At 38.6% G+C, this 18,035-nt stretch overlaps 1 protein-coding gene across 1 annotated transcript in view; it reads right to left on the minus strand.

Moving 5' to 3' along the window:
- The window catches only part of NCAPD3 (non-SMC condensin II complex subunit D3), a 113,382-nt gene that overhangs the window by 7,902 nt on the left and 87,445 nt on the right, over positions 1-18,035 (minus strand). The window contains 5 exon segments of the mRNA XM_036744398.1: positions 10,865-11,047; positions 12,607-12,717; positions 14,719-14,918; positions 15,141-15,274; positions 15,586-15,723. Coding sequence (XP_036600293.1) covers positions 10,865-11,047; positions 12,607-12,717; positions 14,719-14,918; positions 15,141-15,274; positions 15,586-15,723 — 766 coding nt within the window.

The following is an 18,035-nucleotide window of genomic DNA, read 5'->3' on the forward strand; positions in this document are numbered from 1 at the left end:
GTCTACATGGATACAGGGCATGGGTATGAGTTGACTATGTTGGGACAATCTCAATTAAAAGATGCACTGAGAGAAGGGAGAGGGAATGGAGAAAATCATCTCACATAAAAGTGGTGCAGAGGGATGAGTTTTTCCACTGATAAGAAAAAAGGGGGGCAGGTGGGCAACGCTTTAACCTCTCTCTTATCTGAACTGGTTCAACGAGGAAAGAATATATATATACATACTCAACTGAGAATAGAAATCTATCTTACCCAACAGGGAAGTAAGAGATGCTAAAGGGGGCAGGGGGAAGCTGATCAGAGGGAAGGCAGATTAAGGAATGCTATGATCAGAAACAAAAAAACTTTTGAGGAGGGACAGGGTAAAAAAGAGAGAAGAATAAACAAGAAAATAAGATGGTGGGAAATATAGTTAATAATCATAACTGTAAATGTGAATGGGATGAACTCACCCATAAAACAGAAGTGGATAGCAGAATAGGTCAGAAACCAGAATCAGAGGTGAAGCAAGGATATCCATTATCACCATTACTAATTCAATATTGTACTAGAAAATATTAGTATAGCAACAAGACAAGAAAAAGCAATCTGAAGGAATAAGTACAAGCAATGAGGAAATAAAACTATCATTCTTTGCAGACAATATGATGGTAATAATTAGAGAAGCCTAGAGAATCAACTAAAAAACTAATTGAAACAGCAACTTTAGCAAAGTTGCAGGATATAAAATAAACCTACATCAAATCATTAGCATTTCTATAACCCACAAAACCCAGCAGGAAGAGACAGAGAAATTTTACTTAAAACAACTGCAAACAATACACAATACTTGGGAGTCTACCTGCCAACACATATCTAGAAACCATATGAGCACAATTATAAAACACTTTTCATACAAATAGAGTCAGATCTAAACAAGTGGAGAAATAATAACTGACCATGGGTAAGCCAAGCCTATACATACACACACACACACACACACACACACACACACACACACACACACACAAATTCATATATAATTGGCCCAGTTTCCTATATATTTGAGAAATGAGACCTTTACCAGAGAAACTTCCTATAAATTTTTTCCCTTAGTTTTTTGCTTTCTTTCTAGTTTTGGCTGTATTGTGCATATGTGTACATATACACACATACACATACATACACACACACATGACAATTTTACCTAAATTAATTTACTTTTTCAGTGCCATACCAATCAAACTACAAAAGAATTTTTATAGAACTAGAAAAAATAATAATGAAGTTCATCTGGAAGAACAAAAGTTAAAAAATATCAAGGGAATCAATAAAAAATATGTGAAGGAAGGCAGCCTTGCCGTACCAGATTTCAAACTATACTACAAAGCAGTAATCATCAAAACAATCTGGTACTAAGAAATAGAGTGGATCAGTAGAACAGATTTGGTATACAAATGACCACAGAAAACTAGCATTTGATAAATCAAAAGATACCAGGAACTGGGGCAAGAACTCACTATTTGACAAAAACTTCTGGAAAAAATGGAAAGCAATCTGGCAGAGACTAGGCATAGACCAAGATATATTAGAGATTAGATATCAACCAAGACATATGTATATATGCACATGCATCGTACACCAAGATAAGGTCAAAAAAGGTACATGATTTAGACATAAAGAGCGATATTATGAGCAAACTGGAGGAGTACAGAAAAACGTACTTGCCAGATCTATAGATAAGGGAAGAATTTATGACTAAACAAGAGATACAGAGGATTACAAGAGGTAAAATAGTTTTGATTACATGAAATTTAAAAGGTTTTGCACAAACGAAACCAGTGCAGCCAAAACTAGAAGGAAAGCAAGAAGCTGAAGGAGAAAATTTTGTAGGAGGTTTCTCTGATAAAGGTCTCATTTCTCAAATATATAGGGAACTGAGCCAAATATAAAAAATAAGAACCATACCTCAATTGATAAATGGTCAAAGGATATGAATAGGCAGTTTTCAAAAGAAGAAATCAAAGCTATCAACAGTCATATGAAAAAGTGTTCTAAATCACTAATAATTAGAGGAATACAAATTAAAGTAACTCTGAGGTACCACCTCACGCCTATCAGACTGGATGAGACGACAGAAAAGGAAAAGGACGAATGCTAAAGGGGATGTGGGAAAATAGGTATACTAATGCATTGTTGGAGCTATGAACTGGTTCAACCATTCAGGAAAACAATTGGAACTATGCCCAAAGGGCTATCAAACTATGTATACTTTTCCTCCTTCTATTTAGTATTTTATTTTCTCCTAGTTACATGTAAAAACAATTTTTAATATTTGTTTTTAAAACTCTGAGTTTGAAATTCTCTCCCTCCCTTCCCACTCCCCTTCATCGAGAAGGCATGCAATTCGATGTAGGTTATACATGTATAGTCATGCAAAACATATCTGTAACAGTCATGTTGTGAAAGAAAACAGATTAAAAATCAAACTCAAGAAAAATAAAGTTTTTAAAAAGTATGCTTCATTCTGTATTCAGACACCATCAATTCTTTCTCTGGGGATAGACAGCATTTTTCATAAAAAGTCTTTCAGAGTTGTTTTGGATTGTTGTATTGCTGAGAAGAGCTAATCATTCTACAATATTGCTGTTACTCTGTACACAGAACATTCCACTTTGCATCAGCCCATGCAAGTCTTTCCAGGTTTTTCTGAGGGTATCCTGCTCATCATTTTTTTAAAGATACCTCAAAACATGTATTTTAGAGTCCAAGGAGTAATTAAATTCCATTCCATTATTCAGCTTTCTGTTACATACTGTATTCATCATTTCTTATAGTACAATAGTATTCCATCATAATCACATACCACAGCTTTTTCAGCCATTCCTCAATTGATGGGCATACCCTCAATTTCTAAACCTTTGCCCCCAGAAGACAGCTGCTATATTTTTGTACATGTAGGTCCTTTTCCTTTTTTTTTTAAAGTTCTTTTGGGATACAGATCTAGTAGTGGCACTGCTATGTCAAAGGGTATGCATGATTTTATAGCCCTTTGGGCATAGTTCCAAATTGCTCTACAGAACAGTTAAATCAGTTTACAAGTCCACTAAGAGTGCATTAATGCCTCATTTTTCTCACATCCCCTCCAACATTTGTCATTTTCTTGTTCTGTCCTATTAGCCAATCTAATAGGTAAGAGATAGTAATACCTCAGAATTGTTTTAATTTGCACTTCTCCAATCAATAGTGAGTTAGAATATTTTTTCAAATGGCTATAGATAGCTTTGGTTACTTCATCTGAAAATTTATCATATCTTTTGGTGATTTATCACTTGGGGAATGGCTCTTATTTTTATAAATTTGACTCAGCTCTCTATATGTTTGAGAAATAAAGCCTTTATCAGAGAAACTTGCTTCAAATCTTTTTTTACACTTACTAGTGCTAACTGTAACATCTTATTCCCACCCATTCTATTCTCTCTCCTTTCATCCTGGCCCTCTTCAAAAGTGTTTTGCTTCTGACCACCTTCTCCCCCAATCTGCCCTCCCTTCTACTACCCCCACCCCTTCTCTTATTCCTTTCTCCTTCTACTTTCCTGTAGGGTAAGACAGGTTTCTATACGTAATTGAGTGTGTATGTTATTCCCTCTTTGAGCCAATTCTGATGACAATAAAGTTTACTCACTCCCTCTCACCTTCCCCCTCTTCCCCTATACTGTAAAAGCTTTTTTTTTTGCACCTCTTTCATGTGAGATGATTTACCCCATTCTACCTCTCTCTTTTTCTCCCAGTACATTCTTCTCTCTCACCCCTTAATTGTATTTTTTAGATATCCCCTTCATATTCAACTCACATCTGTGCCCTCTAGACATATATACACTTAAATAATGAGAAAGGACCTATGAGTTAAAATATCATCTTTCCATGTAGGAATGTAAACAATCTAAACTTAAGTCCCTTATGATTTCCTTTTTGTTTGCCTTTTTATGATTCTCTTGAGTCTCGCATTCAAAAGTCAAATTTTCTATTCAGCTCTGGTCTTTCCATCAAGAATGCTTCAAAGTCCTGTATCTCACTGAATGTCTATTTTTTCCCCTGAAGAATTATACTCAGTTTTGCTGGATAGATGATTCTTGGTTGTAATCCTAGCTTCTTTGCCCTCCAGAATATCATATTCCAATCCCTTCAATCCCTTCATGTAAAAGCTGCTACATCTTGTGTTATACTAACTGTGGCGCCACGATATTTGAATTGTTTCTTTCTGGCTGCTTGTAATATTTTCTCCTTGACCTGGGAACTCTGGAATTTGACTATAATATTCTTCACCTGCCAACACTTGCTTGTTAAGAACTGTTGGGGGACTCAACCACTAATTGGTTATAACTTGCATTTTGTGTATTTACTTGGAAAATAATGTAATCACTACAATTTTAACTCTGTTACACAATAGATGAAACATGTGAGAATGGTTTTTCAAAATTTTCTTCTCTTCTTTCCTTGTGCTTCCACTGCCCCCTTATTTTTATTCAACAACGCACCTCCCCCCCCAACTGCACCTAAGGCTTGTTGCTCCAGTGCCCCCCAGAGAGTGGTAATGCCCACTTTGGGAACCTTTGAACTATCAGGGCAGTTTTCCTTGGTAATTTCTTGAAAAATGATGGCTAGTTTCTTTTTTTGATCATGGCTTTCAGGCAGTCTAATCATTTTTAAATTAACTCTCCTGCATCTATTTTCCAGATTAGTTGTTTTTCCAAGGAGATATTTCACATTGTCTTCTATTTTTTCATTTTTTGGTTTTGTTTTATTGTTTCTTGATTTCTCATTTCCATTTGCTCCATCCTAATTTTTAAGGAATTATTTTCTTCAGTGAGCTTTTGGGCTTCCTTTCCCATTTGGCCAATTCTGCTTTTTAAGGAATTCTTCTCCTCACTGGCTTTTTGGACCTCTTTTACCATTTGGCCTGGTCTGTTTTTTAAGGTGTTATTTTCTTTACTATTTTTTTGTGTTTCCTTTACCAAGCTGTTGACTCATTTTTCATGATTTTCTTGCATCACTCTCATTTCTCTTCCCAATTTTTCCTCTACCTCTCTTACTTGATTTTCAAAATCCTTTCTGAGCTCTTCCATGGCCTGAGACCAATTCATATTTTCTTGGAGGCTTTAGATGTAGAAGCTTTGACTTTGTTGTCTTCTTCCGAGTGTGTTTTGATCTTCCTTGCTGCCATAGTAACTTTCAACAGAGTTCTTCCCATTGTTTGCTAATCTTCCTAGCCTATTACTTAACTTTTAACTCTTTGTTAAAGTAAGGCTCTGCTTCCAGGGTGGAAGGCACACTGTCCCAAGCTTCAGGGGTTTCGTGCAGCTGTTTTCAGAGATACTTCTAGGGACCTGAAAGTTTTTAGCTCTTTCTAGGTGGTATGATAGAAGGAGAGGTGTTTATTCCTCTTCTGGATTGGCTCTGGTCTCTGAGTGACCACGAGCACACTTTTCTGTCCTGGAACTGTGAGAAGGGTTCCTCTTCCACTGTGGCTGCAAGCTCTGCTATGCTAGTGCTCCTTCTTGCCCTGGGACTGCCACCTAGGACTGTGACCCAGATCCAAGTATGGGCAAAGCAACAGAGTCTTGCCTTAATGCTAGCAAAAAGATCACTGTAATCTCCTTCTGACCAGTTGTTTCACCTTCTTACTATCTGCAGGCTGAGAGCTCTGGAGGCAGCCACTGCCACTGCTGTGGCCGGGGCAATGCTGGCATGGCATGTGCTGGACTGTGCTCCAATCTCACCCAGGTGTGACAGACCTTTCCTGCTAACCTTCTAAGTTGTCTTTGGCATCTGTGGGCTGAGAAGTCTGGAAACCGCCACTGCTGCCAGTGATTTAGTCCCCTGAGGCCTGGTCTATGTTGGCGTGGCCTGTGCTGAACTGCACTCCCCTTTCATCCTGGTCCAACAGACCTTTCTTGCTGACTTTCCAAGTTGTGATGGCTTGGATATTTGTTTCACTCCATCTTTTTGTGAGTTATGCTGCTCTAGAATTTGTTTAGAGTAATTTTTTAAAGGTATTTGGAATGGCTTGGGGGAGAGCTCAGGCAAAACTCTGCCTTTACTCTGCCCTCTTGGTTCTGCCTCCCTATGCATACCTTGTGACCTAGCAATACTATTAGGTCTTTATCCCAAAGAGATCAAATGAAAAAAAAAAAAGGAAAAAGACCTGTATGTACAAAAATATTCATTGAAGCTTTTTTTGTGTTGGCAAAGAATTGGAGATTGAGGGGATGCTCATCAATTGGGAAATGGTTTGAATAAATCATTTTATTAAGGGGTTTTGTTCTGTGAAGTCTGAATTCAATCAAAGGGCCACATTTGAGGACTTAGAGGGCCACATGTGGGATCAAGGCTACAAGTTCCCCACCCCTGGTTTAACATATTGTGGTATATGACTGTAATGGAATACTACTGTGTTGTAAGAAAAGATGAGCAAGATGGTTTCAGAAAAAACCTGGGAAGACTTATATGAACTAATACAGAATGAAGTTGTGTTGGTAAGCAAAAGGGCTCTTAGCATTTAGTTCAACCAAGTGCCCTTGAAGAGTTTGGCTTTTGTTTCCTTTGAGTAATTCAGTGTATTTGAGTCTTACTAAGTGCTAAGCCCCAGGCCCAAATCCCTATTAGGTGCTAAGCTGATGTGGGCGTGAAGCTCCCAGGGTCCTAAGGGGAGGGCCCAGTTTACACATGAGTTTGAGTGACATGTCTGGGACAGCAGGAGCTTTTAGACCACATGGGTTTAAGTCGCCTCTTTGTGACGATTCTAGGTCACGTGGGTGAGTTGCATGTGTGACTCACCCCTGACCCTGAAAAAGATATAAAACCAGGGGTTGGCTTTCTTTTCTCAGGAGCTCTTACCCACAGCCATGGTGGCGCGCGTGACTCTGGACCAGCCCTTGTTATGAGCTCCTGGGCTGAACCCAGATGTTGGTAAATATGAATCTGTATTTGGTCTGTCTGTCGATGTTTGTAATTTGTTTAGGGCTCACTCTTGGTGGCGTGTGGAGACTCCAGGCAGCTGTAGCTAAGAAGCCCTCCAGCTCATAAACCCGGATGCTGAGACTTTGTTAAACTCTGGTAACTATGTATTGGGATTTGAATCAGACAAGGTCTGTCGATGTTTGTACTTTCTTTGTATTTTGCTCTGAAGGTCAGGGTGCTGGTTTTTTCCCCTGAACTAAGTGAATGATATTTGTATGCTGAATGAAAGTAAGCTTGTCAACCTCTTAATGTTGCTTTCCTTACTAAAGCAGATCAAAAGAACCTGCGCTTTTGCAGTGTGTTGGCAGCTTTCTGCGTGCTCGTTGTTGGTGGATCTTACGCCCCCACAGAAGCTGCTAGCCGGATTGTTGAAACAGAAGTGAGCAGAAGTGGGAGAACACTGTACACAACAGCAATATTGTAACCATGATCAACTGTAAAAGAGTTAGCAACTAAGACTTAGTAACTCTGATCCATGATAATTCCAAAGGACTCATCGTGAAAAATGCTATCCACCTCCAGAGAGAGGTGATGAACTCTTAGCGCAGATTGAAATATATTGTTTTTCACTTTACTTTTCTTCCCTTTTTTTGGCACCATGGCTAATACAGAAGTATATTTTGCATGACTTCACATGTATAATGGGTATCATCGCACTGTCTGCCTTCTCAATATGTAGGAGAGGGGCTAGAGAAGTGAGAATTTGGAACTCAAAATTTTAAAAACCGAATTTTTTTTCAAATAATTAAGATGGGGAGGCAGCAAGTAGAGATATTTGGTAAACTTTGTAAAATGCTTTTCCTTTTGTGGCCTAGCTTGGGGAACTTTGTGAAATAAATTGTTTTTTTCTGCAAATCTACAAAACTTTGTATTTGGAGATAATTTTGATTTTCATCTCTACATGTTGGATTGCATATATAATGATAGCACTGGGTGTTTGGAGACTTTATTGTATGGCACTGGGGAAACAAGTGAAAGGATATTGTTTATGCCTCCTCAGAAACCACAGAGATCTGTTCTGAGTTTGGGATGAGGACTACATTAAGAAAAAAATATATAACCCTTCCAATTTGATGGGAAGGCAAATTTCAAACGGGGAAATGTGTATCCCAGTCTTCTCTCAACATGCCTAGCTTTGCTATGGAGATGCCTTTGAAGGGCCTTTCGATAATACCTAGTTTGACTGAAGTGGAGGGCAATGTGTCCCCTTACCACATGGGTTGGGGTAGTTTCCTTTGATTGGCTGCCTTTTAAAACTGAGAAAACTGTAGCATTTCCTTTTTTCTCCTGCTTTCTTTTCAGCAACTCTCATCTGCTTTGTCCACAGGTATAAACCAGTAAGAAACTGAACCAGTGAGAAGGGAAGGACTTTGCTTTTCCTGCTCTCCCTCCTTTATCACAGTTCCAAGAAATGGGCCTGGGGGTGTTTTGTTTCTGTTCTGTGTTGTCTGTCCTTCTCAGTTTCAGGTATCTGGTTAATTTGGAGGTGATCCTAGTGGGACTGAGGAGTTCAAACAATGGCAAGCTTGGAGTCATGACTGTAGGTGGGATGGTGCAGCTAACCAATCCAGCATAGAATCCCTGAGAAGCACAGGTAGCTGGATCTGGAGCCCCAGTGGGGTTTTCAGTTTGGAAAGGAGATTGCTCTATGGGAATTAAGCTAAGCTATGAACCTAATTCTCTTTCTCTCTCCAGAGACTGAGATGGTACAGAGGAGGAAGAGGAAGTCTTGGGAGTAAGTTTATATATTTGAAATCTTACCTTCTGAAGTAAATATTTCTGTGTAAAAGTCATGAAAAAAGTTTAAAAACCCAGATATTTTCTGATAATTCTTTCTCTATATATATTAGTATATAGTTGGCAAAGACATCTTCTTACAATAAACAAACTTTTCAAAATGAGTAGCCAATAAATATAAAAGCATTCAAAATGATCATGTGCCATAGGCACGGAAGAAAAATTGTGAATAAATTAAAATGCCTAAACTGTAACCCTGGGATATCCCTAACTATCCACTTTCTTCATCTCTAATTATGTACTACTAAAGGTTGCTGCAAGAAGTCACAAGGCTGTGTAAACCAGGTCCATTACACAATTCTGATTTTCTTTTTTTAGTGTAGACCTATGATTGTATCAACAGGCAGCACTAGCAGTCAGTAAATTCTCTCTATCAATACAGATCAACAACTGTTCTGCAACATATAGTCTGAGAAACTTGCATGGATCACTACCTGAGAGATTAAGTGGCCCTTCAGTCAGAGGAGAGAATAGAAGCCAGTTTTTTCTGACTCCAATTTGGCTTTCTATGTATTATACCATCTTGTCTCTGAGAAACACAAATGTATGTTATCCAATCTCAATTGGCCCCTTACTGCTACACAGCAATCCCTTCATTCTTCTATGATTTGTTTTTCTACTGCATTCCCCACAGTGGCTGTTCTGAACTGTTCCTTTTCTTCTGGTACTAGTGCCCTCCTCCCTCTTACCTCCAACTTTCTTGAGAACAGAGAGGCTATCTGTTGCAAGTTCCTACTTTTCTTCTATACTTCAAAACACCTCTCTGTCAGTTCTCATTCTCTTATTCTTCACTCCAGTCTCGGATAGGAGGTGACCCTTCTCTTTGCCCAGCCTTGAACCTATCACTGTTCACCTTCTCCAGGAGCTGCTTCCAAACATGCAGGTCTCCTCCATCCTTAATAAACTTCTATTTAACTCTGCTATTAACTGATATTTATGTAGCACTTTAGAGTTGACAAGATGCTTTGCATACAGTATTTGCTTTTATTATTATTCACATTTTAGAGATGAAGACACTGGGGCTCAGAGAAGCTAAACAGCTCACCTATGGTCACAAAGCTAGTAAATGTCCAAGGCAGGATTGGAATTTAGGTCTTCCTGATTCTTAAGCTCAGTTATCTATAGCTTATGCCATATTGCCTCTCTAAAGATCTCTTCATCACTTAGTCACTGACCTTTATTCAGGCATCCTCCTTCTCTAACTTGTCTGACTACTCAGTCTCCTTTGCCTCTGAGAGTCCCAGTAAGGCTTCATCTTGGGCCCTCTTCTTTTTCCTCTGTCTGCCCTCTCTCTTACAAGTTCCTATGGATTCAATTATCTACATGAAGATGCCCCTCAGACCTATATATGCCCCAAAAATCTTTCCTCTGAGCTCCAATCCCCCCTTGCTGGACATCTCTACTTAGCTGCTGTGTAGGGACTCCAAACTTGGCATACCCAAACAGCACCTCATGGTTCTCCTCACCCCTAAACTTCCTTATCTTTCTTGAGGGCACCACTATCCTTCCAGTCACCTAGATTCTCATCCTCAGAGGCATTCTCAACACTTCCCTCTTCCTCAGCTGCTAAGTCTTGCCAATTTGACCTTCATAAGAGCTCTCAAAACAATCCCCTTCTCTCCAGTCACAAAGAAATGAGCCTAGGTCAGGCCTTTATGGTCTCTTGCCTGTTATCACACTGGCCACTTTCTGGCATTCAGTCTGTCCCTTCTCAAATCCACCCTCTACACAGCTACCAAAATAACAGAGGTCTAGTAATGTTAATTCTCTACCTCCTCTTCTCCCTCTCGTCACCCAAGATTCTTCAGCAGATCCTTACTGTGTCTAGGACAAAACACTCTTCAGCCTGAGAGAGAGCCATTCTCAGAAGTCTAGGCACCTTACTTTCTTATTATAAGTGGAAACACGACAGTCATGAGAAACCCAAATGGTGGCCAGAAAACAACCAAGAAATGTTAGTTCAACATACTTCTCATTCAGGATTTAGGAAATATTGCTCACTGGGCACTCTTCAGTTGCCTGCTGTGTGTTGCAGGATCAACCTCATTCAGAGTCCTTTACATTACCTGTGCTATTGCTAGGGTGCCTGAGATCTCAGCCATTCTTTCTGTGTTTCTTTGTTCTGCCAGCTCTTGCTCCTTTGCCAGCTGTTCTTCATATTTCTTCATGTCATACTCAAGTTCTGAAGCCAGTTGTTTGTCAACTGCAAAAAAATCTTTGATTTCATCTCGATAATCTTGCATCATTTCCTGGAAAAGAACCAGAGAACATTGATTTTTTTTTTACTGAAGTAAACAAGCTCTCTCAACTACTTCTTATAACATCAATGATAAGATTTATTCTGCTGAAAGGCAAACGTACAGGTTAATTAACAAGATGTCACTAAGGAATACGTACGATATTTGTATTTAGGATTGTGAAATCATAGACATAAAGCCACCCTGTCCAACCCCTTCATATTACATATAGGGAAAGTGAGGTCTAAAGAAATTAAGTGATGTGGCTATAATCACATAAATACAAAGTGGCAACCTGGGTCCTCTGATACCAGACCCAACACTCTTTCAACTATATCTTGCTGACCACAACCCAGTGGGAGTCTATGAGCAAACAGTGTTGATCATTTAAGAACAGTTTCTAGAACACTTAGACTGGCCCTTACCACTGACTTGGATATTGGCCTTTGTCATTCTCTGAGGGGAGGAATAACCAAGGAAGCTCAATTCTCAATACATATCTACTGCACAAAGAAGCACAAAATGGTTTTAGTTTGCATTTTTCTGGTAATGATTTGGAGGACTTTTTCATATGACTTTTGATAGTTTGAATTTCTTCCTCTGAAAAATACCTGTTCATATACTTTGATCATTTACCTCTTGGGGAATGGCTCTTATTCTTATATGTTTTTATCAGTTCCTTTGATATCTTAGATGTCAGACCCTTTTCAGAAAAAACCGGGCAAATTTTTTTGCCATTTTACATAATCAAAATTGTCTATTTTTATTTTCTGTAATGCTTGTTTGGTCACGAACTCTTCCTTTATCCATAGATCAGAAAGGTAATCTCTTCCTTGGTCCTCTATAATTTGTTTTATAATGTGACTTTTTATATCTAGGTCATGTGTCCATTTGGAGTTTGCCTTTGTATATGATGGGAGGTACAGGTCTAAAATTAATTTCTGCCAGATTGCTTTCCAATTTTCCCAGTTACGAGTTCTAATTCCAATACTTCTAGTCTTTGGGTTTATCTAACACTATGCTGCTATGTTCTTCTGTTTCTAGGTCTTGGGTACCTAATCTGCCCCACTGATAAGCTTTTCTATTTTTTAACCAGTACAAAATAGTTTTGTTAATTCCTGCTTTGTGAGTACAGTACTAGATCTGGTGCTATTAGGCTCCCTTCCTTCCCATTTTTTTTTCCATATTTCCTTTGACATTCTTGACCTTTTGTTCCACTACATGATTTTTGTCAAACCTCTTGTGCTTTACACCAACAGTTGAGATATACTCAAACTGACCTGAACCAGCACTTTAAGACATGTTCAATAAAGCGTGAGATTTAGCTTTCCATAAAATCAATTGTACAGAAGAGAGAAAGTTCAACTTCAAAGCAGTCAATAGCAGTGTCTGCGCTGAAACAGCAAATGGCTGGGTCTGGTAATTTCACTTTCAAAACAAAACAGTCTGCCTCATTCGCAAACACTATGAAACATTGAGGGCCCATGTGTATCCCAACAAAACTACCAGGGGATCCCAAGTAACATGTTGTTAGCTTTCCATCAATGAAGAATTCTAATGATCTTACTTACCCTGAGATAGTTCATGAGATCCCTTAAGGCCGGGATCTTATTCTGTTCCAGCATTGATTTCAGGGAAGTGATAATTGGAATAATATTTTCTATGAAATTCCTCTTCTGAACCTGTAGTCATATGATAATTATGTTTTAGATATCCTACATTATAAACTTCTGACTGTCAGAACCTTTCCCCAGTTTTTATTGTAGTTGATTTTTTTTTCTTATCTCACAAACTTAGACAAGCTTGTGAAACAGAAATAAGATGGGTATTGTCCTCATTTTTAACATAAGGAAATTATCAGAAAAGAGGCAAAATGACTTCTTAAAAATCCTACAGCATTTCAGAAAGAAACGTTGAGCCTCAGCCCTTGGCTATACATACAGCCCACTTAATCAAGTTTCTTTTCTACAAAATGAAACTAAAACAAGTTTCATGCCAGGTGGCTAGAGACATTTCATTTTGCTATTGGCAAAAGTATTTTAAATGTAAACTCTCAATGATTGGGCTCTACAGTTTTAAAGTTCTTTGTATTTTCCAAAGCACCTAGCAAATTCTAGGTTTACTACAAACACTTAATAAATACACAATTTAGAAGAATATTACAATTTAATATTTCTTGAGAGTTCATAACTCAGATTAGTTAACTAACCTCAATTTTTTTTACATGTAAAATCTTAGAATTAAATATAGTTATAGTGGGAAAACATTCGATGCAAACATGATTTCTACTTTTTAATCTGAAGATGTTTCTGAATCAGGATGATATGGGGAGAAGAGCACTGAACAAGGAGAAGAGCACTGAACAAGGAGTCTAGAGACCTGAGTTACCTAATCCCAAGTCTGTCCCTAAGTTATTACAGGCACGCTTTATTTTACTGCACTTCACTTTATTGTGCTTTACAGATACTGTGTTTTTTACAAATTGAAGGTTTGTGGCAACCCTGCATTGAGCAAATCTATCAGTGCATTTTTCCAACAGCATGTGCCTCACATCATGTCTCTGCATCACGCTTTGGCAGTTCTCGCAATATTTCAAAATTTTTCATGATTATTGTATCTGTTATGGTGATCTGTGATCAGTGATCTTTGAGGTTACTATTATAATTATTATGGGATGCCACAAACCATGCCCATATAAGATGGCGAACTTAATCGATAAATGTTGTGTGTGTTCTGACTGCTCCATGGACCAGTTATTCCCCCATCTCTCTACCTCTCCCTGGGCCTCCCTTATTCCCTAAGACACAAAAATATTAAAGAATATTACATAAACTTAGCTGATAAAGCAGCAGCAAGGTCTGAGAGGACTGATTCCAATTTTGAAATTCTACTGTGGGTAAAATGCTATCAAACGGCATCACATGCTACAGAGAAATATTTCCTAAAAGTCAATCAATGTGGCAAACTTCATTGTTGTCTTATTTTTAAAAACTGATACAGCCATCCCAACCTTCAGCAAACACCACCCTGAGTAGTGAGCAGCCATCAACACTGAAGCAAGATAATTCACCAGCAAAAAGATGATGACTTGCTGTAGGCTCAGAAGATGGTTAGCATTTTTTAGCCATAAAGTATTTTTTAATTCAGGTGTGTACATTGTATTTTTAGACATAATACTATTGCATACTTAATAGACAACAGTATAGTGTAAACTTAACTTTCATATGCATCGAAAAGCCAAAAAATTGCATGCGACCTGCTTTATTGCGGTAGTCTGGAACCAAACCTGCAGTATCTCCAAGGTATGCCTATATATGACTCCTGGCAAGTCACTGAACTTCTCAAGCCACAGTGATAAAATGAGGAGGTCGAATAAGAAGATCTCTACGATCCTACAAAGCTCCAGTTCTATGATTCCTGTTAAATTCTCCCCTGAAGTTATTTCATGTGCTTTGCATATATGTCATCAATTTTAAAAGGGCCTTCAGCATCCAGGAAATAGGATGAATTTTGGCTCCATTTTATAAGGTAGGCAAGAGACACAGAGCATAAGTAATTTGGCAAGACAGAACTTAACAGGTGGCCAAATTAGGACTAGTCCCAAGAGTATTTACTATTTTTAAATTATATGCAATGTGCATTCCTGTGGTTATATGTTACAAGAGAGGACATGGTATACTCACTTGTGAAATTAATTTTTTCTGTGCTTCCTGCATGACTACACTGGCCATGGCTAGTTCATCATCTTCTATCTGGAGGTCTTTATCTGGTTTGGATCTCATTGCCAATAGTTTGATCTCCTTTGAACTCAGAACTTCAAATGTATCTGAAAGCAATTCGTTGGCTTCCATATCCAGGGGCAGAACACCATCCACAAAGCAAGCTGGGACAGAGTACAAAAGATCAGATTTCTAGAAACACCGTAAAACCACATGAAGAGCCTAATGCTACAGCCCTAGGAGGGGCGGACACTAGGAAGAAAAACAAAAAAGCCGGGGTCTTCTTGCAGCAGGAGGCTCGTATTTGCTACAGACATGCTGAGTCCACTATCAGTACAGCTTTTTATTTTTAAATATGTATTCTGTTCCCAAAATGCCAGGCATACCCAAAATATTCAGGCTGATTTTTGAAGTGATGTTGAATCTCTGCTCATCTGTGAAGTGCTCTAGTAGAAACTTGTAGATCCACATGCGTTTCTCTTTGTTATTCTTTCCCTTCAATGAAAAGAGCTGTTTTTCTCTACAATAAAAACAGAACTTCAATGGATTTATATGTGCACATAAAAACAGATCTTAATAAAATATCTTAAGTCCAACTGAAACCCTATAAACTTAATGTATAAATACACTGATGAGATATTATTATAGGCATTTCCTTTAGAAATATGGTATCAAAGTGTATTCTTGTACCTCCCACCACCTCAAGTAAATTTAAATGTAAAAAAAAAAAAAGGTCTGGCTTTAAGTCTAATTAATTACTCCATAGAAAAGAGCTGAACATGTACCCCAATTCCTATAATTTGAGAAAGAGTTAACACTGGATTTACTGACCTCTCTGACTGGGGAAATTTGTTGTATTTCTCATGCTTCTCATAACTGTTGAAGTGGAAAATGCACTCAATGAAATGCTGAAAGAACATGCCAGGGTTCCTCTTCAGTAAGAGGTGAACCAGGCAGAATTCTCCAAAACTGCAAAGAGAGGGGAACCAAACAGAAAGAGTCCATTTACTACTTGAAAACAGCCACTAAGACACATCAATGATTCTGCAAGGCACATAGAGAGTACGACTGCAAAGAATAACTATACTTTTACCCAATAAATACTTCCCCAATAGATAGTGTTGACCTCTATCAAGTGAAGCACTGTTGTCTTCAAAGGAATGAATGAATGAACAAAAAAGCATTTACTGAGCACCTGCCATTGGCAATGCACTGTACCAAATTCTGGGATTGAAATAGAAAGGGTAGCTGGTTCTTGCTCTCGAGGAGTTCACGTTCTCGTCCGGGGTGGGAGGAGAGGGTAGAGAGAATAGGCACATATAGGAGGTTTCAACTGCAAGTCAGACAGAAGGGCTCTGTGGTACTTAGGATCTCTGCTGGCAGAGCCATTTTGTCCATTTTCTGATACTGAACCATTTGGTGGTGAGGACTTTTCTGGTCCTCAGCAGCTGCAGCTGTTCCAGCCAAGCCATATCTTCAGAAGGACTGCTCCTAAGACAGCTGCAAAAATTGAGCTGGAAGCTGGGCTAGTGGTCTGAGGGAGACTGCTATTCTACAGTGCTTTGGGGACGGGAGTTATGGGTCTCTCCACTAGGGCCGGCCTAGGAGGAGGAGGAGGAGGTGGTCAGGTTGGCTTGATTCCTCCCTGCAGGTGCCTTGTGGCTTCAGCAAGGCTAGCCTGTCTGCCCTGAGAGGAGGTGGTGGTTGAGGGAGTTTAAAGACCTGTCTGGTACATGCTGCATACTGTCTGTCCCTAAGGGTGCCTTGCTGCTTCAGATCAAAAGGAAGATACAAATTTAGCTCATTTTGTCTGTCTCTCAACTACTTCCCTTTTTGGCAATCAAGGTCAGAGTGAAGATTTTTCCCTGCCAGGTTTTCTTCCAAATTTTTAACAGCCTATTATTATTCAGCACTTCAAAAAAAAAAAACAAACCAAAAAAAATCTCAAAAAACAAAAACAAACAAAAAAAACCCACTTCAATAAGCAGAAGCTGCTTGTCATTATAACTGTTACAATTACAATGATGACTTGAATCAGAAAACCTGGGCCATTTCCCTTCCATTTTGAGCTTAATGTCCACAACAATGTGAGCCAAGAAAATAATTCAAAGAAAATCCATTGCAGGAATCTTCGAAAGACTACAGATTAGCTATATTAGTTCTTTATTCTTGATAGTCTTTTTCCAAATAATGCTCTAATCACAACCATGCTGAATCTGGGCCAGTAGGATCAGCGATCATCTCACAGAAGCTTTGCATATACTGGGCCTCCTCACAAAATTAAAAGGAAAAAATGGGTAGGGGAGGGGAGTGACAGAATTTGGAACTCAAAATTTAAAAACAAAGAATGCTTAAAATTAATTAAAAATAAAAGGAGAGTGGTGGTAGTCATAGTCCTCTCTTCCTTTATCTCTCCTTGCTGCTGGGTCAGGTCAAACTGGAAGAGGATCATCTTCCTCAGTTTCTGACTACAAAGCCTGAAAGTAGCAAGAACACTAATGTTATCTGTACATACACATTTTAGAGACCATATCTATATCTCATGTCCTACTCCACGGTTAAATATGATCAGCTGACATTCTGGATAACCTTCCTTTAAGACTCTAGACTCAAGAACAAAAGTGTAAAGTATATAGCCCACAGGCCATAGCATTCCTAAGTGTGACCCCAACCAGACCAAAAGGTACCTGGGAAATATTTAACAAAATAAATAAAATTATAATAAAAAAACAGATAATATTATATTTTAAAACTAGGTCAATATGCGGTCTGAAGGAATCCTTATATAGAGATTAGTGATCCCTATTTCTATTTGAGTTTGACACCATTGCTCTAAAAAGGTACCTAGTCCTCAACGATTGGATTTATTGTTGTCCTTTGAATGGCAGCATATGTCAGGGTCAATGTACAGTGTGTCTGACTACCAATACAAGCTTGGAAGGCTCTGCCATAGGTCAGGCGTAAACCATCCATATAAACATTTGGAATAAAGATGTTTCTAAATTTGCACATCTCACCATTCTTTAGAGTTACTGCAATTTTGCTTTGCTCATAAAGCACAATGTCTTCTCTGATGAGGGCAATGGATTTGTTAGAGGTAGTTGCTATGCCTAAGTCCCAACATAAAAACAGTATCCTGGGAGCCTCTTCCACCTACCAGTATATGTTAAAACAGAAAATTTCACTTGCATTCAATTAAGACACTGGCATTAGTCCATCTACCTAGTCTGAATTAATGTATAACTTTCATTTCAGAAGTATAAATGAAATTTCCACATAGA

Source organism: Trichosurus vulpecula, chromosome 2 (genome assembly GCF_011100635.1).
Source record: "Trichosurus vulpecula isolate mTriVul1 chromosome 2, mTriVul1.pri, whole genome shotgun sequence".
Lineage (NCBI taxonomy): Eukaryota > Metazoa > Chordata > Mammalia > Diprotodontia > Phalangeridae > Trichosurus > Trichosurus vulpecula.